This window comes from Gymnodraco acuticeps, unplaced genomic scaffold, assembly GCF_902827175.1.
Source record: "Gymnodraco acuticeps unplaced genomic scaffold, fGymAcu1.1, whole genome shotgun sequence".
Classification (NCBI taxonomy): Eukaryota; Metazoa; Chordata; class Actinopteri; order Perciformes; family Bathydraconidae; genus Gymnodraco; species Gymnodraco acuticeps.
The window spans coordinates 534,526-558,656 of NW_022991956.1; the positions used below are offsets into that span (position 1 = coordinate 534,526).

The following is a 24,131-nucleotide window of genomic DNA, read 5'->3' on the forward strand; positions in this document are numbered from 1 at the left end:
TGGTCTTCAACCTTCCTAAATGTTCCCACACCACTCCGCTCCTCCGCTGCCTTCACTGGCTTCCGGTAACTGCTAGAATCCACTTCAAGACACTGGTACTTGCTTACCATGCTGCGAATGGATCTGGCCCTTCCTACATCCAGGACATGGTTAAACCGTACACCCCAGCGCGTGCACTACACTCTGCATCAGCCAAACGACTCATTGCGCCCTCGCTGCGAGGGGGACCCAAGTTCCCATCGGCGAAAACACGTGGGTTTGCTGTCCTGGCTCCAAGATGGTGGAATGAGCTCCCCATTGACATCAGGACGGCAGATAGCTTACACACCTTCCGGCGCAGACTGAAAACTCATCTCTTTCGACTCCACTTCGAGCGATAGAACTATTAACGAAGCACTTTTATACTAATAAAGGACTGGCTTACCTAAAGCCAGTTGAGTAGCACTTGAAATGTTTGGCTCTATGAAACCTGATGTACTTATATGATTCTGTTTTCTTCAAGGTTGTGTCTTCCTGGTCGAATGTACTTATTGTAAGTCGCTTTGGATAAAAGCGTCAGCTAAATGCAATGTAATGTAATGTAATGTAATTTAACAACTCTTTTTATTGGGTTCTTTTATTTGGGGTTAAGTACAGTGTCAGAATAAGTGTGGAATGAATTTAACTTCTGTTAGACAGCTATCATACTGAATAAATATTTACTGTGAATGTATGCAAAAATGTATGGCATATGGCTGTCTAACAGAAGTTAAATTCCCCGAGCAGATATGGTACCGACACCGGGTTTAATACGATGATAGCAAACTATTGCCTTGGAATATTCAAGCAAAAGTGTTGATGTCCTCAATGACATGCCGGCGGCTAATGTTATTCCAAAATTGAAACCCCTTCACATTCACCCCTGTCACAAGGAATGACGAATAATAATCGGGATTTCATGCCTGATTTCATAAGGTATATTAACAAGTTTAGTTCAGTTGCAATATGAGAATTGTAGGATTCAAAGTTGTGTGAGTTTGACCCATTCTATAGAATCACTGCTTGATCGATCTTCAACTCTCTTTTTTAAAGTTCAACGTATTTAGTAGAAATATTCCATTGCTAGAGAAACAAACATTTTCCATGAATGCACTGGTCTGGATTATCCCTTTTACATAACATTTGCTTGAGGTGATGATGAAATATAGTTTCATTCACATGATGCACTTCTATTTTCTCTTCACTATTCTCAAATATGTTTTCGACAAAGTTGACCTTAGTACTCACAAGAAATCAACACGGCATCAACAGTACATTTATGGTTTTAATATACAGTTTTCAAGATAAAGTTCTCTGATAAACAAAGGGACAGTTTTTGGCTATATAAAAAGCTATGTAGAAACCAGTGACTAGACTTAGAGACAATAGTGGTTGTGTGCTTACATTTTCAGGTATCAAATACAGACACAATTAGCTCAGAGTGAAGAGGATACTCACAAAATTCAGAATAAACGTCCCACTGACTGATTAACAAGAATCACTTCATCAATATTGAATTGAACCACGTTACTACACACTGAGCCATTTAGAATGGGCTATACTTTCAGAAAAAGAGAATCAGTTTCAGGAGGTCAGCTAACACTTGTCGCATCAAATAAATGGGGAAATCCTGACGTTACCAAAGTGAACTGGACATAAAAAACTTTTTGATTTAATGATAGAATCTAGTGCTAGAGCATATCAACTGAGATCCCTGGACAGGTTTACACAAGGGCCCACAATAGCCTGATAATGATGGTAATAAAAATAGTTGTCAAACCGGCTGCAGGGTATTGTGTTGCCGTGCTGCTGTGTTTCTGCCCATTTCCTCCATTAACTTGAAGAACTGCATGCTACCTGGATCTCTTGGAGCTCGTAAACTGCACTTCATTAAAGCCAAAGGGTTGTTGCCTCCAGCCATGACAGGAAAAACACAAAACACCCGTCATCCACAGATTCTCTCTCAGAGTATATTTTTAGTATGACTCGCCCTGGGCACTGTCATATCATTTGTGATTTATGATTCGTAGTTAAATCCTGTGTCGATGGAGCTGAGGGCGAGCTGACCTCCGCGCTGAGAGAGACACCCAGAGATAGTGTGCTACTACCACAAGAGCACGAGAAACAGACAGAGAGAAGGTGTTTGGCAGTGCAGAATCGTATGTAAAAGATTCATCGCAATATACAGAATACCACTGAATATCACACCTGGGTCATCACAGAGTTCACCAGCAGCCATTTTGGTTCTATACACTATTAGGAACATGTCTTTTATTCGGTTAGCAAGCACATGAATGGCTTTTAAGTACATTTTGGTCATCCTGAGATGCCTCTTACACACTTACCGTAACTTCAATTACCTGCGTTGTTATACATTGTGATGGAGGGTGGAACGTTGTTTTGACCCAGGTCTGATTGGTAGGATTAAGAAAACAGATTTACAGTACAATACACTTGTAAATGTATACGCTGTGAAAAACATTTAATTGGTTCTCCTTAAAAAACCCAAGTAATGAAACTGCCAATGTTATTATAAGTCAAGAACTTTTTTTTTTCTGTTAATTTACCATCCATGAAAACTCACCCTCTTAGGTCATCGTTGCTACGCTAGTTAAGCTAACTTTTCTTGCATGGCACATATGCTGACCACAGAGGCAGATTTTCAATTAACCTTCCAATTGACACAATGGGACCTTCATTTTAGATTAGATTTCTTTCTTCTATGTGCTAAGAACACGATCTGTTGATTTCATTAGCTGTAGGTAGCTAACTAAGCTAACATTAGCAGCGTGCGTTGGTTCATAAAGTCATTTTAAACTGAGAACCCTGTAAAAGTGATCTTAAATATACATTTGATGGTCACATACATTACATATTGCTAAAAGCCTGACGTTGAAGTTGCTTGTCCCTGACACAAAGTTAGCATTATGTGATTACTACGTTTTGATTGTACAATAATGCACTTTACAGTTAAGAAATAAAACAAACATAATTGATATCCAATAAACCTCTTAAAAGTAGTCATATGAACAATTTACTAATGCAGTATTGGCACTTTTTTGTGATAGTAATTAAGTAATATGCTGTTGCGACCAAGTTAATGATGTCACTGTTAATGTGTTACATAAACCACAAATAAATTGTATTCCTATACTGATGTATTAATACAAATATGCAGATGCTTGATAATCTATTCAAGTCTGTACCTTGTCAATTTATTAAAACCTATTAACCACAGAATAATTGGGTAGCCTACTGTAAAATAAAGTGTGACCACATTTGATTTGATGTGTCTAACAACACTCAGGGCTTCAGCCGATCTCTATATGGCATCTCAGTGAAACTCTATTGATTTTCTTTTGTTTGTTTTTCACACCACCATCGTTCAAGTATTCCACACACAACTGTAAAATCTGTCTTCTTGACCAAAATCCCAGCACGCAGCTCAATTACTTGCGATTTCAACTCGAACCGAAGGATTTGTTGTTCACAGCGCATTTATCATATAAGAGCACCAAAGAAAGTGTACAGTTTATATACAGCCCAACGTGTAAGGCGTAACATGATACAACAGTGTAGTGCAGATATTTATTTTCAGTCCAGTCCGTGTTGAGTCCATCCCTTGCAGTTCTCTGTATTTATATTACCTCCATTCAATTTCATTTGACTCCTTTCCAATCCATTCGACTCCAATTTGAGTCCATTTTATTCCACTCAAGTCCGTGTTTATGTATCTCTGAGACCAGCCCAGTAATGTTTTAGTCCCCTGGATATTTTTCAATATACAGTTTAAGTTTTGTTGTGTACATTTGGATCGTCCAACCCACTCTCTTCTTCTCTTGCAAACCGTCATTACTGAGAGACACCCTGCACTAGTTTAATTATCCTTGTTCCCTTGTGTACAGCATTACATGAACTGTACATATACAGCTTATATAGCCTGTAAACTGAGTCCTGTATTTCTATATAGGCAGTGTGTGCCCACATTTTTGAGTTATTATACAAGGTTAATCTTGATTAATTAGTCTCCAACAATGACTCACTAGGAAGATGATTGGCATTGATAATAATACAGTATAGTTTCCCATACATAATTATTATTAAATGACGGCCAAATACACTTCATCATCCCAAGTGATTTAAGTGATTTTATTAAATTAACCAGAACATATTGTGATGCATACTGTACAATGATATTCCTGTGTAACAGTATAAATAGTTTTAGCTTAACCTGCCCATACAACGAGACCGAGGGACATTTTCCTTTCAATTTAAGAAGATATTATTGAACCTCTTTTAAGGAACCAGGTAGGTTCATCCGAACTGATATTCAGGCATAGAAGGTCATACAGCAGGCAGGTTTGTAAGTATTTGTTGTAATTGTAAGTATTACAGTTTCAGGCAGGATTGCTTAAAATAAGTACTGACCCTGTTTGAAGAGCACCCCAGGGCATGAGTGAAGAAGATGCTTTTTGTACGCTTTCCTGTGAAATTAGGGTCATACAGGTTACAGTGAATGTAGAGGATTATTGTAAGGAATGAAAGTTAAGGATTTAGGACGTGAATGTGATTATTCAGTGTCCCACTTTATTCATGCACCCATTTAAAATTGTGACTAGACTAGCTAAGGCATATCTCTTCTAGCCGAGTCCGAGAAACGCTAGCTGAAGGCTAATAGCAGGCTAGTGAAGTCTCCATCCCTGATGAGGAACGTCAGTTTAGCAGTGGGAGCCTGCAGGGGTGTAGTTACTCAGCTCCCTGCGGATGGTGCTGAACGGAGACAGCTCCAGCTCGGTGGTGCACTCGTGTTCGTTATCGTCGCTGCCGGTTGCCGAGGAGGGCGCGTGGTTACAGCAGCAGCAGCAGCAGCAGTCCAGGAAAGCTCTTCCTAGCGGACGGCACAGGAGGAGCAGCAGCGCCGGAGTCACCGCGGCCCGACAGAAGAGCAGCAGCTGGGACAGAAGATGGAGGACGGACATGGTGTGTTCAGGAACACCGGCCGCCATGTACGCGGACACTATGTTGCAGATGTTCTCCGGCACCACGCACGCTCCGTACACGATCGCTAGCGCCACGACGGTGCAGTTCATCTGGCTCTCCAGACGGATCTGCTTCTTGTTGCTGCGCACGCTGGCCTGCTCCGCCCGACGGATCTTACGCGCCGTCACCAAAGAGCAGCCGATGGTGAAGAGGGTTGGGAGGCAGAAGTAGCAGCCGAAGCACCACCAAAGCCTGGCGCCCTCGTAGGTCAAACCCAGAATGTAGAGCATGTCGGGGAGCGAGGTGGATATCCTGATGATGCAACGTTCAACAGGAGGCTCGTCAGGATTTCCTGTGTCCTCGGTCACCAGCTGTCGGATGAGGAGCTCCGGCAGGGCCAACAGCAGAGCACCGATCCAGATGACTGCTAGTTTAGCCGTGGTGGAGGTGCAGTTCTCGATCATCTCGTAGTACATCTGGACGTTGGTGGCCGCGCGGAAACGGTCGATGCACAGGGCGCACAGGGTGAAGGTGGTCACACCGAGGGAGGCCACCTGAGGGAACACACAGAGATTTTACAAATGTATTTTGACCTTTTATGCAAAATCCACTTTTTCATGTCTTTTATATATAAAGATGTGTCCCCTCTGTGTTAGGAGATTCGGAAAGTTTCAGGAACAAAGATTCTCTCTCTTTTTGTCCTGATCCATTTATATATTAACCTGTCTGAAAATGAGCTGATCAGATTTTGGCCACTCTGTGATGTCACAATGTGTTTTTGGGTTGTGAAACCATTGGCCAATAACCAACCAAGGTAAAGCCCATCTTATCACCTGAATCTCCTAGAGCACCTTTAGCCGCTTTCATACCAAGTACTTTGCCGTACTTAGTACCCCAGGGCACTAAGTACCAATCGCGTTCACACCGGAGTACTTTTCCCTGAGGGAAGATTACGCAAATGAGCCGCTGACGTCACTTCGTCTTCTTCTGCTTTACTGGCAGGCCGCTAACAACTTCACAGCGTATACTGCCACCCGAAGTCCCTGGCCGGAAGTCCCCGGAGTTGGGGACTTCCGGGTAAATCGGGACACCTCCTCATCACTCCACCGCTAACCCGTTTTTTTGTGTTGCCATAAGTTATTCTCTCTCTGTTGGTGCGCGGGGCTAATGCTAATGCTAATAATGCTAATGCCAGCAAATACAATGGCGGCTTCAAAAAATGTGTACTTTTTTGGTACCACCTCTCTAGCAGGCACTAAAAATGGGGGTAAAAGTTCCCGGCACTAAGTACTCTTTTTGGTGTGAACGCGACATAAGGGGTACTAACGGAACTAAATGGGAAAAGTACGGGGAAAAGTACTCCGGTGTGAACGCGCCTATTGTGTTTTTTAAACCAATCACTTTGCAGAGGGGCGTGGCCAGCAGCAGCTCATTAGCATTTAAAGCTACAGACAAAGAATCAGCACTTTTGGAAAAGGGCTGAAACAGAGGGGATTATGGGACGCTACAATGATCTGTTTGGTATTTCGGGCCAAACACTTCAGAGACATGTTTTATATATATTGTTGGAAAAGAGTAATATAGGGGACCTTCAAGTAATCAAGATTGCAGATTTGTCTTGGTGGCTTGAAGAGGCTTTACTTGAGTCATGGTGCTTTAAAATGCTATTAATAACAAACTGTAGCATGAAACAGCACAGGACTGTAGAAGAGAATAAAAGAGACAACAGTTAGCTAACAATTGCCTCGTAAAACGAATCTACAACTGCCAGATGGGCTGTGGCGGTTGTCAGGTCCCCAGTCTTAAATGAATAAAAGAATAACAAGGAGCAGACATAATTATCACCAGTGTAGAAAATGTCTGACATCGTCTGGCAGAATCTTAAGGAAGGGCTGGCGGGGACGTAACCAAGCAGAATCTCCGACATCACACACAAACAAAGGCCTTTCTGCAAGTTGACAAGTCACCACATAACGTAAGGGCACACATTTAATGGTGCACCTGACACTGGCGTAATTACAAGCAGTGGAGCAACAGAAGCACAATGGCAGGCTGAAAGCTGCTATTACCACTGTGGAGCATCCCTCAATGTGTGTGTGAGAGGGAGGAGACCACACACACAGCGAGAGAGTGACAGGGCGGATTGAAAACACCTCGCTCATTCAGTCAAATGTATTGTTCAATGAGTGTTACTAATTAACAAACTTCCTAAACATTCCTCTGTTATGTTTCATTTAAACCGCCATGTATTAAGCTAATTGCCTCCTGTTCTCGATGTTAAAAAGTCGGCAGATTTCCTGGGCATCTGTTGGATTAACAGTCGTTTTGGCTGAGTGGGCACCCTGCAAAACATTCATCCACAGCTGGAGAGAGTGTGTGTGTGTGTGTGTGTGTGTGTGTGTGTGTGTGTGTGTGTGTGTGTGTGTGTGTGTGTGTGTGTGTGTGTGTGTGTGTGTGTGTGTGTGTGTGTGTCCTCACATGAACCATTTCCTCCAGTATTTTGCCTGCAGCAGAATCTGCCACTGATCCCCCATCATCCCTCCTGTCTCACATTGCTTACTTTTTCTCCCTCCAACTCTCACTTATCTCTCCTTTTTCGTAACCTTCCTCTCCGTCGTCACCCACTGTTCCCTTCCTTCCCTCCTTCCTTTGCCTTCCTTCTTCATATCAAATGTAATTACAACAGCCAGATTCCCAGATGGCCCTTGTGAGCCACGGCTTTTGTGCTCCAAACATGAACAGATATAGAGGCACACACCCTGCAAGATGTTCTGTGTATCTGGGTCTTGCACACACACACACACACACCACACACACACACACACACACACATACACACACACATACACACACACACACACACACACACACACACACACACACACACACACACATACACATACACACACATACCATGTATACATCACTTCAGGGGACATTACATTGACTTACATGCATTTCCTGGAGACTTATCCTAACCTTAACCATAACTAACACATGCCTAACCCTAAACCTTACCCTTAACCTTACCCTTACCCTAATCCTAACCAAGTCTTCACCCTAAAATGAATGATTCCCCTCATGGGGACCTCCAATTTGTCCCCATAAGGGAAGCCAGTCCCCACACATGACTATGTAAACAGATTTAGGTCCCCACAAGTATAGTAATGCTAGACCACACACACACACACACACACACACTCTCACACACACACACACACACACACACACACACACACACACACACACACACACACACACACACACACACGCGCACACACATACACGCACACACACTCTGACCTTCTGACACACATGGTTCCCAGACTAATGAAGGATACATGAAGGGAACGAGTAACCACCAACATGCTCCAGTAACTGTGATCATTTGACTTCATTTTGGATTTTATTATGTGCCATTACGCCACAATCTTGCAACTAAAATACAGAAAGCAGAACAACGATTATCTTTTATTAACACCTTTTCTTTTCAGAGCAACGTGGAGTAGATTTCAGCCGAACCACGTTCACACGAGTTATTCACAGCCTGGACGGAATAATCCTTCAGGTGATTTGGGCAGCTTTGGCAGATGTTGTCATGTTACTCTCAGATACAGTATGTTGGGATGCCAGGCACCAACAAACGAATTAAGCAGGAGCCTGTGCAGCAGCTAAACTTATTTTCATCATTTTTGACATACATTAATAAAGCCATGAATGCACCTTTGAATCTTTGAAAATGGTGTAGAAATATTGTATTCAAGTGAATTCTAAACATATAGAATGTTTTAGTGTGCCCTCGTGTTTTTTCTGTTATATCGCTGCAGGGGTGTCAGTCTGAAGCCGTTATGGCACCAAAGATTAAACAGAATTTTGCATCCCATGATCTCCACTATGAATAAAACACAAACACACAGCAGTTCTGCTCACTTCAATCTCTGACTCATCCGTCAGAAACCATTCAGGGAAATTGCTCTCTGCGATTTATTTCTGCATCCCACTCCACTGCTGAAACACCGCGCGTTAGGAATACAGTTTTAATGGAGAATAATGAGCTTTTTTTTTACGGCTTGTTCTTATCAGTTTTCAGTTAAAAACGTGCCTGGTAATTGAGGTTTTCTGTTCATTTTAATAGCTAAAAATGATTATATAAAGCTCTACTTGTGACCCATTTCTTTATCTGTACTTAAGCCCACCTGTATTCCTATATGTTGGCTTCACGTAAACACACACACACACACAGTGAATATTTCATGTCTTGAACAACAGGCTTGGAACGGCTTTAAAGGCTGTCATGGAGGACCCTGAAACCCAGCTTTGATCAGCGTGTCGGGGTGGAGAGCGAGGGCAGGAGAAACAAGCGTAGCTTTGTACCAGAGGGGGGGGGGGAGAGTCAAGAGTCAGGCCTGGTGGGGTGATGAGGCTGAGTGTGTGTTTGTGTAACGGGATTAATGCAAATGAGAAAAGAACTGAGAAGAAGACAATAGCAGGGAACACACTAAGCCCTGGCATCTTCAGAAATATTAACCGTGTTAATGTGGCATTTCATCCAGAACGCAGACCTGACCGTGTCATGTTCGTTTCACCTGGAGAAGTCTGCTCGCGTAAGGGTGGCAATTAAACTTCTGAAAAAGTAGCATTTGAAGAGGCCCTATTCTGCTTTTGTGGTTGTCCCTTCCTGTAGTGTGTTATATAGGTTTCAGTGCATGTAAATGGTCTGCAAAGGCTAAAATCCAACAATCCCTGAAACGCCTCCATTGGACTCCTTTGTTTACTTGTGTAACATAATGACATCACTATGTAACACTTGCGCTTCTATTGGGTAGTGCTCCAACACATTGTACGTGATAGGCTAAGGGGCGGGACATCTTTAAGCGGTTGACCAATCACAACAGAGCCGGCCAGCTAACCAATCAGAGCAGACTGGGCTCTGGTTTCAGACAGAGGGTGAAAAGAGGTGCTGCAGCACAGACAGTATGAGAGAATAAAGAGCTTTTTGAACATTAAAGCATGGAGACATGTCACAGTAGAGTAAAGGGACTAAATACTTATATACACCTGAAAATGAGCAGAATAGCTTCCCCTTAAATAAACATGTTTGCCTATGACGTGGTCATTGTCAAACAAAACCATGAACACCTCATAGACCTCTCATAGACTGATGATATGCAACCTGTAAATAACCGTTTTCTCTTTTCATCTTATATATTTCTGCAGGCTCTCAGACTTCAAGGGAGGTACCACCAAATCAGAACATGAAAAGGTGTTTCATCCACAACACATGTCGGGCGTCGGTCTGCACAGCAGGCGAGAAGCACGTGGTCCCCTGGTGCCGTTTTCAATAACGGCCCATTACCTCCCTGATTAAAGGTCCTGTGAGCTGGTGGCACAAACGCCTCACATTATTAATTGCGTTTTAACAAGGACTGGTGGAGCCTGTGCAGCCATACTCCAGCCACTGTCAGGGTAATGGGTGTTATCAGGTGATGAATGGGCAGACATAACACACACACACACGCACACACACACACGCACACACACACACACACACACACACACACACACACACACACACACACACACACACCACACACACACACACACACCACACACACACACACACACACACACACACACACACACACACACAGTCTTAGAACAATGAGCCAGGTAGACTAAGGGTTAATCCAGCTTCAGTCCTATTTCTAGGCGGAGTGTGACCCAGTGCAGGCTCTCGCAGACCATAACTCTGAGACAGTTATGGTCTGCTAGACAGAGACCCCCCCCCCCCCCCCCACTGACAGCCACCATCCGTCTCTAACAGCAGCAGAGAAGCTCATGTATGTGCACACACACACACACACACACACACACACACACACACACACACACACACACACACACACACACACACATACACTTGTTAGTATGTGTGTGTCTGTGCACATCGACATTATGCAGGATTAGTCAAATTGTGTAAGTCTTTTTGGTGTGTGTATATAAGTACAAATAAATTGTGCATACATATGAGTTGTGTGTGTGTGTGTGTGTGTGTGTGTGTGTGTGTGTGTGTGTGTGTGTGTGTGTGTGTGTGTGTGTGTGTGTGTGATATCTCAACAAGCTTTTTATAGTATAGCTTTTTTGGAGCTTTTCTTCTCAGCAGACAGACCTACTGTCATGTAACTGTATAAGAAATTGAATACTTCAAAAGAATAGTTTGACATTTGAGAAAATAAACATATTCGCTCTCTGTTCGATGAGAAGATGCCCTCACATGAACACCGGTAAAACGACTCTGTGTTGTCTGTGTCATTGTTTTCCTGGAGGTAGCGGTGCCCGCCCGTCTCTCAAAATTGTTGCCAAGCGCTGCGCTCGTTTTGGCCTTGATTGACACTGACCTTTGATGTGCAACCAATCATATGACAGCTGTACAAAGCGGTTGCAAGCTAACAGGGGAGGTAACCATAGAAAATAAACCTCACAGCTCTGTTCCCAACCTTGCAGTGATAAAAGAGCAAATTGCGTTTCATTTTAAGGTAGCTTTAAACATCTAAATGGTAAGCTGAAACCAGAACTGGGTTAGCCTAGCTTAGCACAAAGAGTGACAGCAGGAGGAAACAGCTAGCATGGCTCCATACAAAGTCAACAAATCCACCTACCAGCACCTCTTCAATTACCCGGTATATCTTCATAATCTGCACAAGAAGTGTCAAAGCGACAAATCGTTATTTTAAAGGGGGGCTTTTATTCAGACTAGTTTATGGCTAGATTGCAGCAACTTCCTGGACTCTTCTAACCCTGATTGTCATGTATTTTGTCTGTCATTTCCTGTTTATTTTGTATTTACCTCGTCTTTCATTTCAGGCCCTGTTTCTTCCTCCCCGCTGTGTGTTTTTCCCGCCATCGTCTGCCCCGCCCCTGATTGTTTCCACCGGTTCCCACTCACCTCATGTTTAAATAGTCCTGTCTCTCCCCTGTCCTGTGTCAGTTCGTCTTGTTTGTTTCATCGAATGGCCGTGCAAGCCTCAACTCCGGCAAGGATTGCTTTCTCTCATGTCAGGTTTTGTTATGTTTGTTTATTTTGTCAGGCTTAAGTTTGTATTAAGTCCTCTTTTTGTTACGCTTTTGTTATTTCCACCACCAATTCTGTTAAGAGGGATTACCTGAACTGTATAAATACATATACCATTTTTTATATTCAATACTTGCATTTGGGTTCATCAGTTTGTGTCGAGGTCCTGACACTGATGTTGCCAGGCAACAGTTGTGTGAAGAGATCGAAAGCCTTAGAAATAGACATAACATGTTCAACAGTTTACAATACGAAGTATGAACTGTGAATCAATTATCTTTCTATTATATTCCTCAGACAAAAGGAGCATTTTCTTAAAATCTGAATCTTTCTTTCCTTCTTTCCTTCAGTTAAATGATTAGCAACCATCCACACTCTGTGCTATTTCTCTCTGCCTTTAGTTGTGTATTTCTCTTGGCCATAAAGAAAATGCCGTCAGTGAACAGTATCTACATGTCCTGAAGTGTTCTGCTGGAGGCCAGACTAAACACTGTTGTAATATTCTATTAAAGCTGATCCATGTTGATCTGAAACTGATATGCTGCTCATGTCTACCAACATACCTAATTCATCATGGTAATCATCCAATGAATATTTCATATATACATGGTTAATCACCACTTTGGTTAATTGCCTCCAACAGCAAGCCTAATCTTTGCTTCATGGTGTTGTGCGGTCTTGTCTCAACATTCAAAACACAATATTTCCTCATCGGCGGACAAAGAGCTGACTGAATGGACATGCATTATGGAGAGCCCCTAATTACATACCCTGCATCATTTACATATCGTCCAATTAGCCGTCATCTTCGTGTCTGATAGACGGGCCGAGACACGCAGAGGGCACGGGACAAAGTGTGTGTTAAAGTATTCACTCTTTGGTGCTTTTGTATGGGCATTCAGCGTAAAAGCACAAACGTGTCTATGTGTGTGCCAAAAAGCTTCCATACTGTAAGAAAGTCTGTGTGTTTCCCTTGAGGCGTGCTTCTAATCACAGATAGCTGATGCAGAGAGAGAGAAAGAGAGAGCAGCCGTGGGCAATGATCAGTGAGAGGAGGCCATCCCTCCATCTGGAGCATCTACACACACTACTGACTCTGTGTGTGTGTGTGTGTGTGGTGTGGTGTGTGTGTGTGTGTGTGTGTGTGTGTGTGTGTGTGTGTGTGTGTGTGTGTGTGTGTGTGTGTGTGTGTGTGTGTGTGTGTGTGTGTGTGTGTGTGTGTGTGTGTGTGTGTGTGTGTGTGTGTGTGTGTGTGTGTGTGTGTGTGTGTGTGTGTGTGTGTGTGTGTGTGTGTCTACAGGCTAGGTAGATAGACAGGCAGATAGACAGATATAGGGATGAATGTACAGTATATAACTATTTAGAGAACAACTGGGCAGAGAATAGTTTTCATATCTGGTGACAATGGTTGAACGTAACTAAGTACATTTACTAAGTATTCTACTTTAGTACAATAATGAAGTACTTGTGCTTAACTTGAGTATTCCAATTGAATGCTATGGAAGCTGCTGAAATGTTTGTTTAGTTGTTGGTTTGTAGTTTAACATAATTAACTAGTCCATTTAGTTGAGTAAATACAAATCCAGATTTTTCCTGCAGCATGACTACATGTACTCTTACATTTGACATTTTGACTGCCATGCATTGATAATTCTAAGTACCTCTTCCACCCCTGTCTAGTAATTGGGAAAGTGATCATTTTTGAATATAGGAATAGCGACATATTCCTGGACAGCCATGCAGAGAAACCACATTTGTAATTCTGATGGCAAACTTGAAAGTCTGTGTGTGAGTGGTGTGTGTGTGTAAGAGTTGTAACAGTGAATGTGTCAAACTGATGTATGTCCTGCCATTACCACCAATTTCAGCACAATACAATCCCAGTATATTGCAGCCCTCTGTGGCTCCATGCAGTCATTTTTCTCTCTCTCTCCCAATCCATCCTCACTCTCTTTCCTCTCTCCTTCTCTGTTTAATAGTCTGTCCTCTCTCTCGGTCTCTCTGTCTGTCTGCCCACTGTACCACAGCACAGACTGCCTTCAGTGTCTGACTGCAGAGTATTGTGCAGCACAGAAGCCAGATGTATGCAAACAAACACCAGACAGTTTATATAAGCCTGGGATAAATAATCAATTTGATTCCACTTGTAAAAGCAATTTCTATGAAAACCATGACCACATTTTATAGTCTTCATGCTATAATTTCCCACAGTGACTTTATTAGCGTACATTGCACTGGAGTAGATGGACAAATTAGCACAACTATGTACTGAATCTCGAATAAATGTTGTATCAGATCATTATACCAAGAGGTGCTTACCCTGTCGGTTTTGTATATTTTCATTATTGACCGGCTCATTGCAAATTATTCTGCTTATTGCACGATAATCTAAATAAACCTTAAATTACTTCCTGTCCGTCTTCGTATGATTTGTCTATCGTCCAGTTATCTGTAATTGAACATACTTCCTTTTCTTTTGGTTTTCATCTTTAAGTTATTTTTCTCTTTTCTGTTCTGGGGACAGTTTATCCATCATCAATTCACTCTCTATAAATACAAAAATAAATATTAGAAATCTATCCCATGGGGTTTCAATGGAAAAACACAGCTGACGTTAAATTGATGGGACTTTTTTTTGCGGATTGATATGACTGCACACAGTCCCTTGATCGTGGCAACGGTCTGTTATCCTTAGTAACAGTCTGTTATCCTTAGTAACAGTCTGTTATCCTTAGCAACAGTCTGTTATCCTAGCAACAGTCTGTTATCCTTAACAACAGTCAGTTATCCTTAGCAACAATCTGTTATCCTAGCAACAGTCTGTTATCCTTAGTAACAGTCTGTTATCCTTAGCAACAGTCTGTTATCCTTAGCAACAGTCTGTTATCCTAGCAACAATCTGTTATCCTTAACAACAGTCAGTTATCCTTAGCAACAATCTGTTATCCTAGCAACAGTCTGTTATCCTTAGTAACAGTCTGTTATCCTTAGCAACAGTCTGTTATCCTTAGTAACAGTCTGTTATCCTAGCAACAGTCTGTTATCCTTAACAACAGTCAGTTATCCTTAGCAACAATCTGTTATCCTAGCAACAGTCTGTTATCCTTAGCAACAGTCTGTTATCCTACAACAGTCTTTTATTCTTTGCAGCAGACTGTTAGCATAGAAGAGCAGACCACATGTTTGGAATTGACCAATCAGCATCTAGTGTTCAACTAAGCCGTGTAATAGCGTTAAGTATCACAGAATAGTGCAAAAGAGTGAATTTGAATTTGACTTAGTTTCATTTGCAATCACTTGAAGATGTTTATGAATACATTGACTTAATAACAAACAGGGACATATACTATCACCAAAGTTATATATATTTTCAGATATTTACCATTCATTATAAGCCATTATTTCTCCCACTTCATACGGTAGCAGTGATGGCAGGCCTGTTAGTGGAAGTGCCGTAATGCCACTGAGGACACAATGAGTCTCTAGAGAGGCGCTAGATTTATGTTCCATGATGGCCATTTGTAATTAGCTGTAAATCAGGTTTGAAAAAAAGGTGTAAACACAGCCATCTCTGTCTGCTAATGGCAGCCCTCATTAATAATTGAGATGTAGACATAATGACCATATGAACAGGGTTTTAGAAATCATACACACATATTGCTTTTTGAATCTTTATATTGCATTATTTCCTATACGTACTTTTAGAAATACATTCTTTATATACTGCAGATGCTTTCAGGTAGGCATGTATAGTGTCTATGTCATTTGCTATAACATTATCTTTATTATTAATCATTGTGAGCGCCTGTGTTTTCATGTTGCTGAACAATAAACTCAGCCTATAAGCAATATTGCATAAAGATACACCATTGTTCTCACCATTAGAGCGCAACGTTCTACACTTGCATTTGGAAATGTATTTAGGGGTAGCAGCACAGTTCTGAAATGCTTACTGCTCTGGTTATTTGTCTTATCTACTTTCAAGTCTTATCCGAATCAGCTGCCAGGTGAAAATAGTAACACTTATTGCCTATTAGTGATGCCTGGTTTTATGCTGTGTGCATCACTGCTTAAAGGAATCATCTGCAGAGACAGCAGCCTCTGAAATAATGCATGCCGCCTGCAACCCACATCTGTATTTTCTGCAGCAGTCTCACAATTTTCCTGCCATATTTCTCACATCTCACACCTAGAATTGCTTTTGGTTTGGACTATTCCACGCTCTACTAAACACTGAATGCAGCACCATGGGAGGCTTTTCTTTCAGGGGTGAGACACTATCCAAACCACCTTCAGATTAATATGCATGTTTCATGTTTGTGTGAGAGCGATGATTTAAGCATGGCTGAGTATGTGTGTCTTTATGTCAGGCCAAATGTTCACATTCCCCATGACTAAATTTGGGTTAAGTGAAGAACTATGTCACTCCATAGGTTGAGTGTGTGTGTTGGGGTGTGTGTGTTTCTCTGAATGTTCCACAGGGAGAGTGAACCCCAGGCTGCATTACTCACGGCCTGTTTTGACACGTGCACGCACGCACACACACACGCACACACACACACACACACACACACACACACACACACACACACACACACACACACACACACACACACACACACACACACACACACACACACACATTTTAGGCACTTTTAAAAACCCATATAATAAGACAAGTGCTGAGACAGGTGAATACAATGTTTCCACAAACACACAGACACACACACACACACACACACACACACACAGACACACACACACACACACACACACATACACACACACATTTTAGGCACTTTTAAAAACCCATATAATAAGACAAGTGCTGAGACAGGTGAATACAATGTTTACACACACACACACACACACACACACACACACACACACACACCACACACACACACACACACACACACACACACACACACACACACACACACACACACACACACACAGACCATACTCATTGCCATTTTTAAGTAGGTTATTAAAGTTATTAAATAATATCCCGCGGTCCTTGAAAAGCTCATATGCAATTTCACGGGGAGGGGCTCTGATCCCCCCCCATCATTTAAACATAGGCTACTATAGCCTATGCACTCACAAGGTGAACTGAACCACATTTGAAATGACTCCAAAAGCATATTCCTCTAGGTGTGACCTATTTTCCTCGCAGAACTATTAGCGCTATCTTCTTTAAACGCTATACACCTACATTTCAAAAGACCAGAGGATAGGATTTACAAAGGTCTCTTTCACACAGGAATAATTAATACGATGCAGCTCCAGAAAAACCTGTCTGTAATAAGAAGCTGTTCTGGGAAATCAAAGCTCTACATCCCAGAGTTAATCAGGTGGGGGAATGATTACTGAAAGCTGGTTTGAGGATAAAAGCGTACCTGCTCACATCCCCGCTGCCTGATGATGTCACAGCCCCTCCCTCCCCCCCCCACCCTCCCTGTCTGCAGGCTGAGTCTCCAGGGGGCGGAACCTGGGTCTCATTCTGTCGCCAGTCCTGGCTCACTGCCTGGTTTTAGAAGCTGGAGAGTGTCAGACTGCCTGACATCCAGCCTTTTCTTTGATTACATTCGCTGTCCTGCTTTTGCTGCACTGCAAAGCAAAGCTCTCACTTACATGCAACTCAAGCCATGTTTATTAGACGTTAGGGCGAGGCAACACATGCAACTTGAGATTTTGGCAATTCTGCTACTGTCTTCTTTCAGATTAGTGAAAAGAAAACATAAGCAATGAGATTTAACTATAATTTGCTTCTCTAGATGTCTCTTGAATACACCAAAAGTAAGCATTAGATACTTTTCAGAAAACTTCTAATCTTAATGTATGTATTAAACTGGGGAAGTTTAATGATAATATCTATGAGTTTTATTGGTTGTGACTAGATGCTCCTGCAATTTGGGATTTTGAAATACATAACTTTGGAGGAGGTATTTCTCGTACTGTTACCCAGACATCTCCACTTCAGTAGCACTTCCACACTTTCCAGTTGTATTCCTATCTATATTCAGAGTGTTCTTACCAAGGGCTTTGTCAATATACCATTTACAGCAGTGGCTAAGTCAGTAGGGGCTTGGACTGGGAGCTGTAGGGTCACCGGTTCAAGTCCCCGACCAGACCTAAAATATGGAGTGTGTGGACTGCTACTTAGATAGGTCCCAGTTCACCTCCTGCCCTGCCGTGGTGCCCTTGAGCAAGGCACCGGACACCCCCCTTCCCCCCTCACTCCCATTGCTCCCCGGGTGCTGTACAATAGCTGCCCACTGCTCCTAGTACTAGACTCCTGGTACTAAAAGCAGAGAACGCATTTCACTGTGTGTGCTGTGTGCTCTGCATGTGTGACCATTAAAGAGGGGTTCATCCCTCCCAATTCTAATTCTACAGCCTGATTTATATAACATTTTATACCTATAGCAAAGCCGTTTTTCCAGCAGTGTTTCCTTATGGATGAATTGGAAGAGATATCTAAAACTCTCAATGCCTTTGACTTTACAAGGTCAACAATACAAAACAAGAATATGGAACCTAGCCAATGTTCAGATTAAAATGACAATATTTGCATCATAAAATGTGGACACTTGTAGGGGGAAAAATATCCTTCCTACCTGGGGTGTTTCCCCTTTATAATATATCTGGATTCAGAAAACTCCTTTAAAATCACATGTGCTGTGTTGTCTTATCTTTATGTCCCTCCTTCAGCCGGGCTGGGACAATAGTCCTTTCAAAACAAGCTTAAGACCCCGAGCTGGAATCCCTTGTTTTATACAAAGGTGAATCTGACACTGGTAATTGCAGTGAGCACACAAAGGGATCACCAGGGTGTAAACAACCTGTCTAGCATTCGTCCACTCCTCATAGCAAACATTTAAGAGGCTGAAAGAGTGTGTACAGTAAGAGAGGGAACTATAACATATTTTACTTAGTGAATGGGAGATAGTGACCTTTATCCTGGTGTGTGTGTGTGTGTGTGTGTTGTGTGTGTGTGTGTGTGTGTGTGTGTATGTATGTGTGTGTGTGTGTGTGTATATGTGTGTGTGTGTGTGGCTCTCTGTCCAGCAGCAGGTGTACAGGTGTCAAAAGTAATTGGCTGAAAAGACATCCTATATGTCTCTGTTCTTTCTTGAAACTCAACTCTATCATTTCCTTTACTCAGGCGACAGCGTGAAGCTTCTTTCTCATACCCCGAAGCCACAGATTAAGTGTATTGTCACTAAATAGGTGTGATCATTCAGTGTACATCACACTAGTTCAGCCCCATGTCATCCTGCAGGAAGCAATGGGATGGAATTAAACAAGGAAGAGAAGAAGACATTTACCTCCACATAGGGCACCACTTTGCAGGTGAACTCCCCCAGCAGCCAGGACTTGGTGAGTTCATGAAACACCACCATGGGCAGGCAGAAGAAGATGAGCACAAAGTCCCACACAGCCAGGTTGGCCAGCAGGGAGTTGGAGATGCTCTTCATGTAGTAGTTCTGGCACACGATGCACAAGATGGCAATGTTCCCCGCTATGCCCACCAGGAAGATGACCCCGGAGACGCAGGTGATGGCGTACGCTCCGTAGGTCTCGCTGGTCACCGGGTAGAAGGGGTTCTTGATCTCATCCCCAAAGTCCTGCGAGCTGGGAGGGGTGATTGGCGTGGCGTCCCAGGGGTTCTCCTCCCTGAAAGTGATGAACTCGGGCCTCCTGGTGAAGAGGTCAAAGGGCAAGTCGGTGGAAGTGAGGGCCAGAGGTTTGGGGATGGGTTCCCAAGACTGAGCCAAAACCCCCACGCTTTTGTTCAGCCGGGCTCTCCCCCTCTTGGAGCCTTTCTTGTGTTCATCTTTTGTGCCCCTCCTGTGCCTGTCGCTATCATCGAGCCCCCCTCCTCCGCCCATTGAAGAGGGCTTAGCGGCATTGTAGTGTCCACCTGCTGGCGTCCCCGTACTACCATTCAACTTTATCCTCCTATTGTGGTGGCGCGTCGGGTCCCAATGTGAGTTAGCGTGGGGATCCTCCACGGGGGTCACAGTCCTAATGAAGTCGCGTTTGTTGTGTCGCCTTGTCTCCCCAGCAATGACCCTCTTCCATTGGTGAGTGGAGTTCAGGGGCCCTCGGATAATCGCCCGCTGAGGCTCCGAGGACGCACCTGTGGCGTACCCCGGCGAGAGCGCACGGTCCCAGGCTTTTTTGTGGTGATTCTCCCGGGGTGACCCATGGAAAGTCCGTGCAGAGTGTGCGCCGGCTTTGCTGTCCTCTTTAACTTCTTCATTATTTCTCAGGGATAGTAAAACATGCGCGTGGGCTAGTAACACAAATAACGTCCAAGGCGGCAGAATCTGCATGGTCCGGGAATTATTGAGCGTAGATTTAATCCTCACAAGTGCAAATTCCAGTCAGTCAACACCCATGTTGGAAACAGCCTGTATGGAGCTCTCAAGTAAACAGCTCCATTCATCACCAACTTGTATCCTTGTCTTTCTGGCACTATGCAGCAGTATGATCTCCAAAATCACTCCCGGAGTCACTCCAGTCTCCAAAGTGTTGGCATTAGGGAGCAGGACAGCGAATCAGAGCCCAGATCTAGAGAGAAGGAGAGGAGGTGGAGAGGGAAATGCTGCATATTATAAATACATACCGCAAAATCTGCACAGCATCCAGTCTCCAGCTGCGGGTAGAAGCATCTGCAAGCACCGATCCTCTCTCTCTCTGTGTGTTAGCGCGTTAGTTTGGTGGGTTGGGTCCTCTGGCAGCAGCAGAGCAGCGGCAATGCGGTGCAGTCTGGGTAAAGCCCACTAGGTTGTGATGCACGGGAGTAGAGAGAGAGAGAGAGAGAGAGAGAGAGAGAGAGAGGGAGGGAAAGAAGAGGGAGGGGGGGTGTCGGTCTGCTTTCTCGTCCCTCTCACCTCCTCTGCTTTCTCCTCGAGTAGGACCGTGGAAGAAAATGGACTCCCCCGGCAGCTAACCCCGATCTGTCACTCCTCATCCATCACGGAGCATCCAGAAGCCCCGCAGCACACTACAGCTACAGAACCCCCCCCCCCCCCCCCAGAGGAGCCAGCCAGCCACGCCCGATAGACGAGCTGATCTTTTATTTTTACGCACAAGCATACGCTAAAAACACTTGGACAACATTTGAGCAGGGACCGTTTTATATTTTAAATAAACAAAAAGGATTAAAGCTCAGTTGTGTACAAAAACTTCAAATTAAAAGAAACTCTCACATCGATATGAATAAATAATAGTCTTAACCAGTCCAGTTCAACTAAGAAAACATATTTTGAAAAACTAAAAACATTTGAGCTGATTGAGCAGTTTAGTTTATGAATTTAAAACAAATAGGAATAAAGCAAATTTTCAGTAACTTCTTTCAAATTAAAATCAAATCTCGAATCAAAATGATCCAACATTATCTGTCCATTTAAACTAAGTACTCTGTATCCTCTATATCTCATTATATGTGTTAAGAAAACCACATTTTATTAGGCATTAGAGCTAATATGTAAACTGCTGAATCTCTTAATAAGGCGTGACAACAGCTTGCCAACAGCTCTGATATACTGCATATATTTGAGTATTGGTCCCAGGCTGTCATATCATCCATATTCAAACCTCATCCACTTCCTGAGCCCACTGCAAGCATCCCCATTTCTGAAAGTGATCCTCAGCCAGTTCTTTGGATTGATTTCTAGCTGCAGGGGATATGGACATTGATTGTGGCTGTTCTTCTTCTACAGCATCAATAACGGCAACGGCTCTATTAAAGTTGCTCTAGCATAAAAAGGCTGCTTCGGGTCATTTATTGGCCTCTCAAACGGCCCAAAGAAGCGAACCGAGGTACAGCTGGCTTCATACTTTCAATAGTTTTCTGAAATACTATAGAGTTTTTATAGGATATTCTTCAGTTCTTTAATTTTATTTAATTTGTTTATATAATGACATGCTCTAACTGTTTTTCAGGTCTCAGGCTCGAAAATGACATGCCCAGAACAAATGACCATTATCTTCCCTTCTAAAAGGGTTAAATTAATAATCTTTTTTCTCAAAGCAAGTAAATTCAGATTGAACACAGTAAAACAAAAATTAAATGATAGTGTCCGTCCAAAAAATAAAAAAAACGTATAGTGAAAACCACCCTTGAATGATGGGATGGTAGACTAAAAGCTTTAGGAATCCAAACTACAACATATAATAAGTACCTATATCAAGATTTATGCAAAACAAGTTAAATTTGACCTTTTTAGAGAGATTTAGCAAAATAAACACTTCTGGGGTCATTTGTGTGGATTTTCCATATCTCTGGCCCCCCTCGCTCGATGTGAGACGATGTCCCGTTTTTGCTCCGTAATGCTACGTGTTTTGATGTCTGTGTTTGCGTCCGCTGTCGCGAGTTCTGATCACTCAGTGATGATACTATACCTAAATAATCTGTGGAGTCTCAGCTTTAATCAGATATCTTGTCTGTGCAGTTACGATAAGTAATAAGGGTATCTTTATCTTGAGTTCTGTGCCAAAGTGCGTTAGCATTTTTTCGCTCAGTGGTCATTTAGATTTCTTATGAGACTTGTGTTTTGTTTTGGTAATAATTGTTTATATCGTCAGTTAGCTGAGATTCTTCCCGTTAATCTGGTATAACACATTAATAGGTTTTTAAATATTAAGATGCCCTAAGACACAGTGCCGTGAAAAAAAAAGTCTTTGGGACTTAACAGTGTTGACTCCTCTAAACACATAAGTGGTTAAGACAGAAAGCTAAAAGATAGTAACTGTTCAAATAGTAAGCTTAAAGAGATACATAATTGGAATATTAAGCTTAAAAGTAATGAATTTATTACAATAAAAGGATAAACAACTTGTATGTTTTTATCAAATAAATGGATAATCAGTTATAATAGTTCGGTACAATGTATAGATAAACAACCTAAATGAATAGATAAATAGTCAAAGTAGTTATAAATCAGTAAATAAACAACAACGTATATATTAGCTTAAATAAATTGATAAAATGTTGAAATAGTTAGCTAAAAGTAATGGATAAACTATACATTTTGGCTTAATGAAATGAATAAACAGTTAAGCTAAAAACAATGGATTATCACGTGAAATTGTTTGAAAAAGTATATTGAAGAAATAAATATTTAGTATAAGTAATGGATATATGGTTGAAATCCTAAGCTACATGCAATGGTTACAAATGTTATATAGTTAACTAAAATAATGGATATGTTGCTACATGAGTTATTACTCGTACAAACACAAATCACTACCTGTGAGTAAGTGATGAATGTCCAGTCAATAACTCAAACGTCTCCAAGGACTTAATGAAGTGAGCACATTATGTCTCAAGTGCTCTAAGTACTGTAAGAGAAGCTTCACAATAACGCTGGAGTCTCACCACTTGGAGACACACCATTTAAGAAAAGGCACATGAAACAAAAACATGAAATACACAAAACTGACATATACGCAATCATACTTACTTGTTCTTGTCTCAGTGATGCAGGTACTGAGAGACGGAGTGAAAGGAGAGTGAACTGGCAGACATCTAGCTGCTGACCTTCAACATCAAATAGGTGATTTGAGCCAAATACCGCCAGGAGAGCTCGCACGCACGCACGCACGCAGACACACACACACACACACACACACACACACACACACACACACACACACACACACACACACACACACACACACACACACACACACACACACACACACACCACACACACACACACACACACACACACACACACACACACAGAGCCAAGTTTCAGTAGGGGGGACAGCACTGAAGATGGATAACTCGGTGCTCTTGCCAATATCTTCATCTGACCTGGATTCAATGTAACGTAGTATGTCCAGACATCAGCCTGTTATACCTTGAATATGAGGGAAACTTTGTTGCATGTCTCTAAGGTGAATAAGATCGAAAAGTCTTGATGAATGGAAGTAAATGGTGAGCGCTTTCAAAGGCCCTATTCTGCTAAATACTGCCCCCTATACTTTAACATTTGCTTAACGTTACTAAGCCATTTGCAAGCGTGAGGATGTTTATGCA

The 24,131-nt window shown here is 42.4% G+C and overlaps 1 protein-coding gene across 1 annotated transcript; it reads right to left on the reverse strand.

Annotated features, from left to right (window-relative positions):
• Positions 1-1,285: 1,285 nt before the first annotated feature.
• Positions 1,286-21,014, reverse strand: gpr37b (G protein-coupled receptor 37b). The gene is made up of 2 exons (XM_034200660.1): positions 19,405-21,014; positions 1,286-5,552 (listed from the first exon to the last, which is right to left on the reverse strand). Exons 1-2 carry the CDS (start codon positions 20,413-20,415, stop codon positions 4,737-4,739), a joined length of 1,827 nt encoding a protein of 608 aa, XP_034056551.1. The 5' UTR covers positions 20,416-21,014; the 3' UTR covers positions 1,286-4,736.
• Between the last annotated feature and the right edge of the window lie 3,117 nt (positions 21,015-24,131).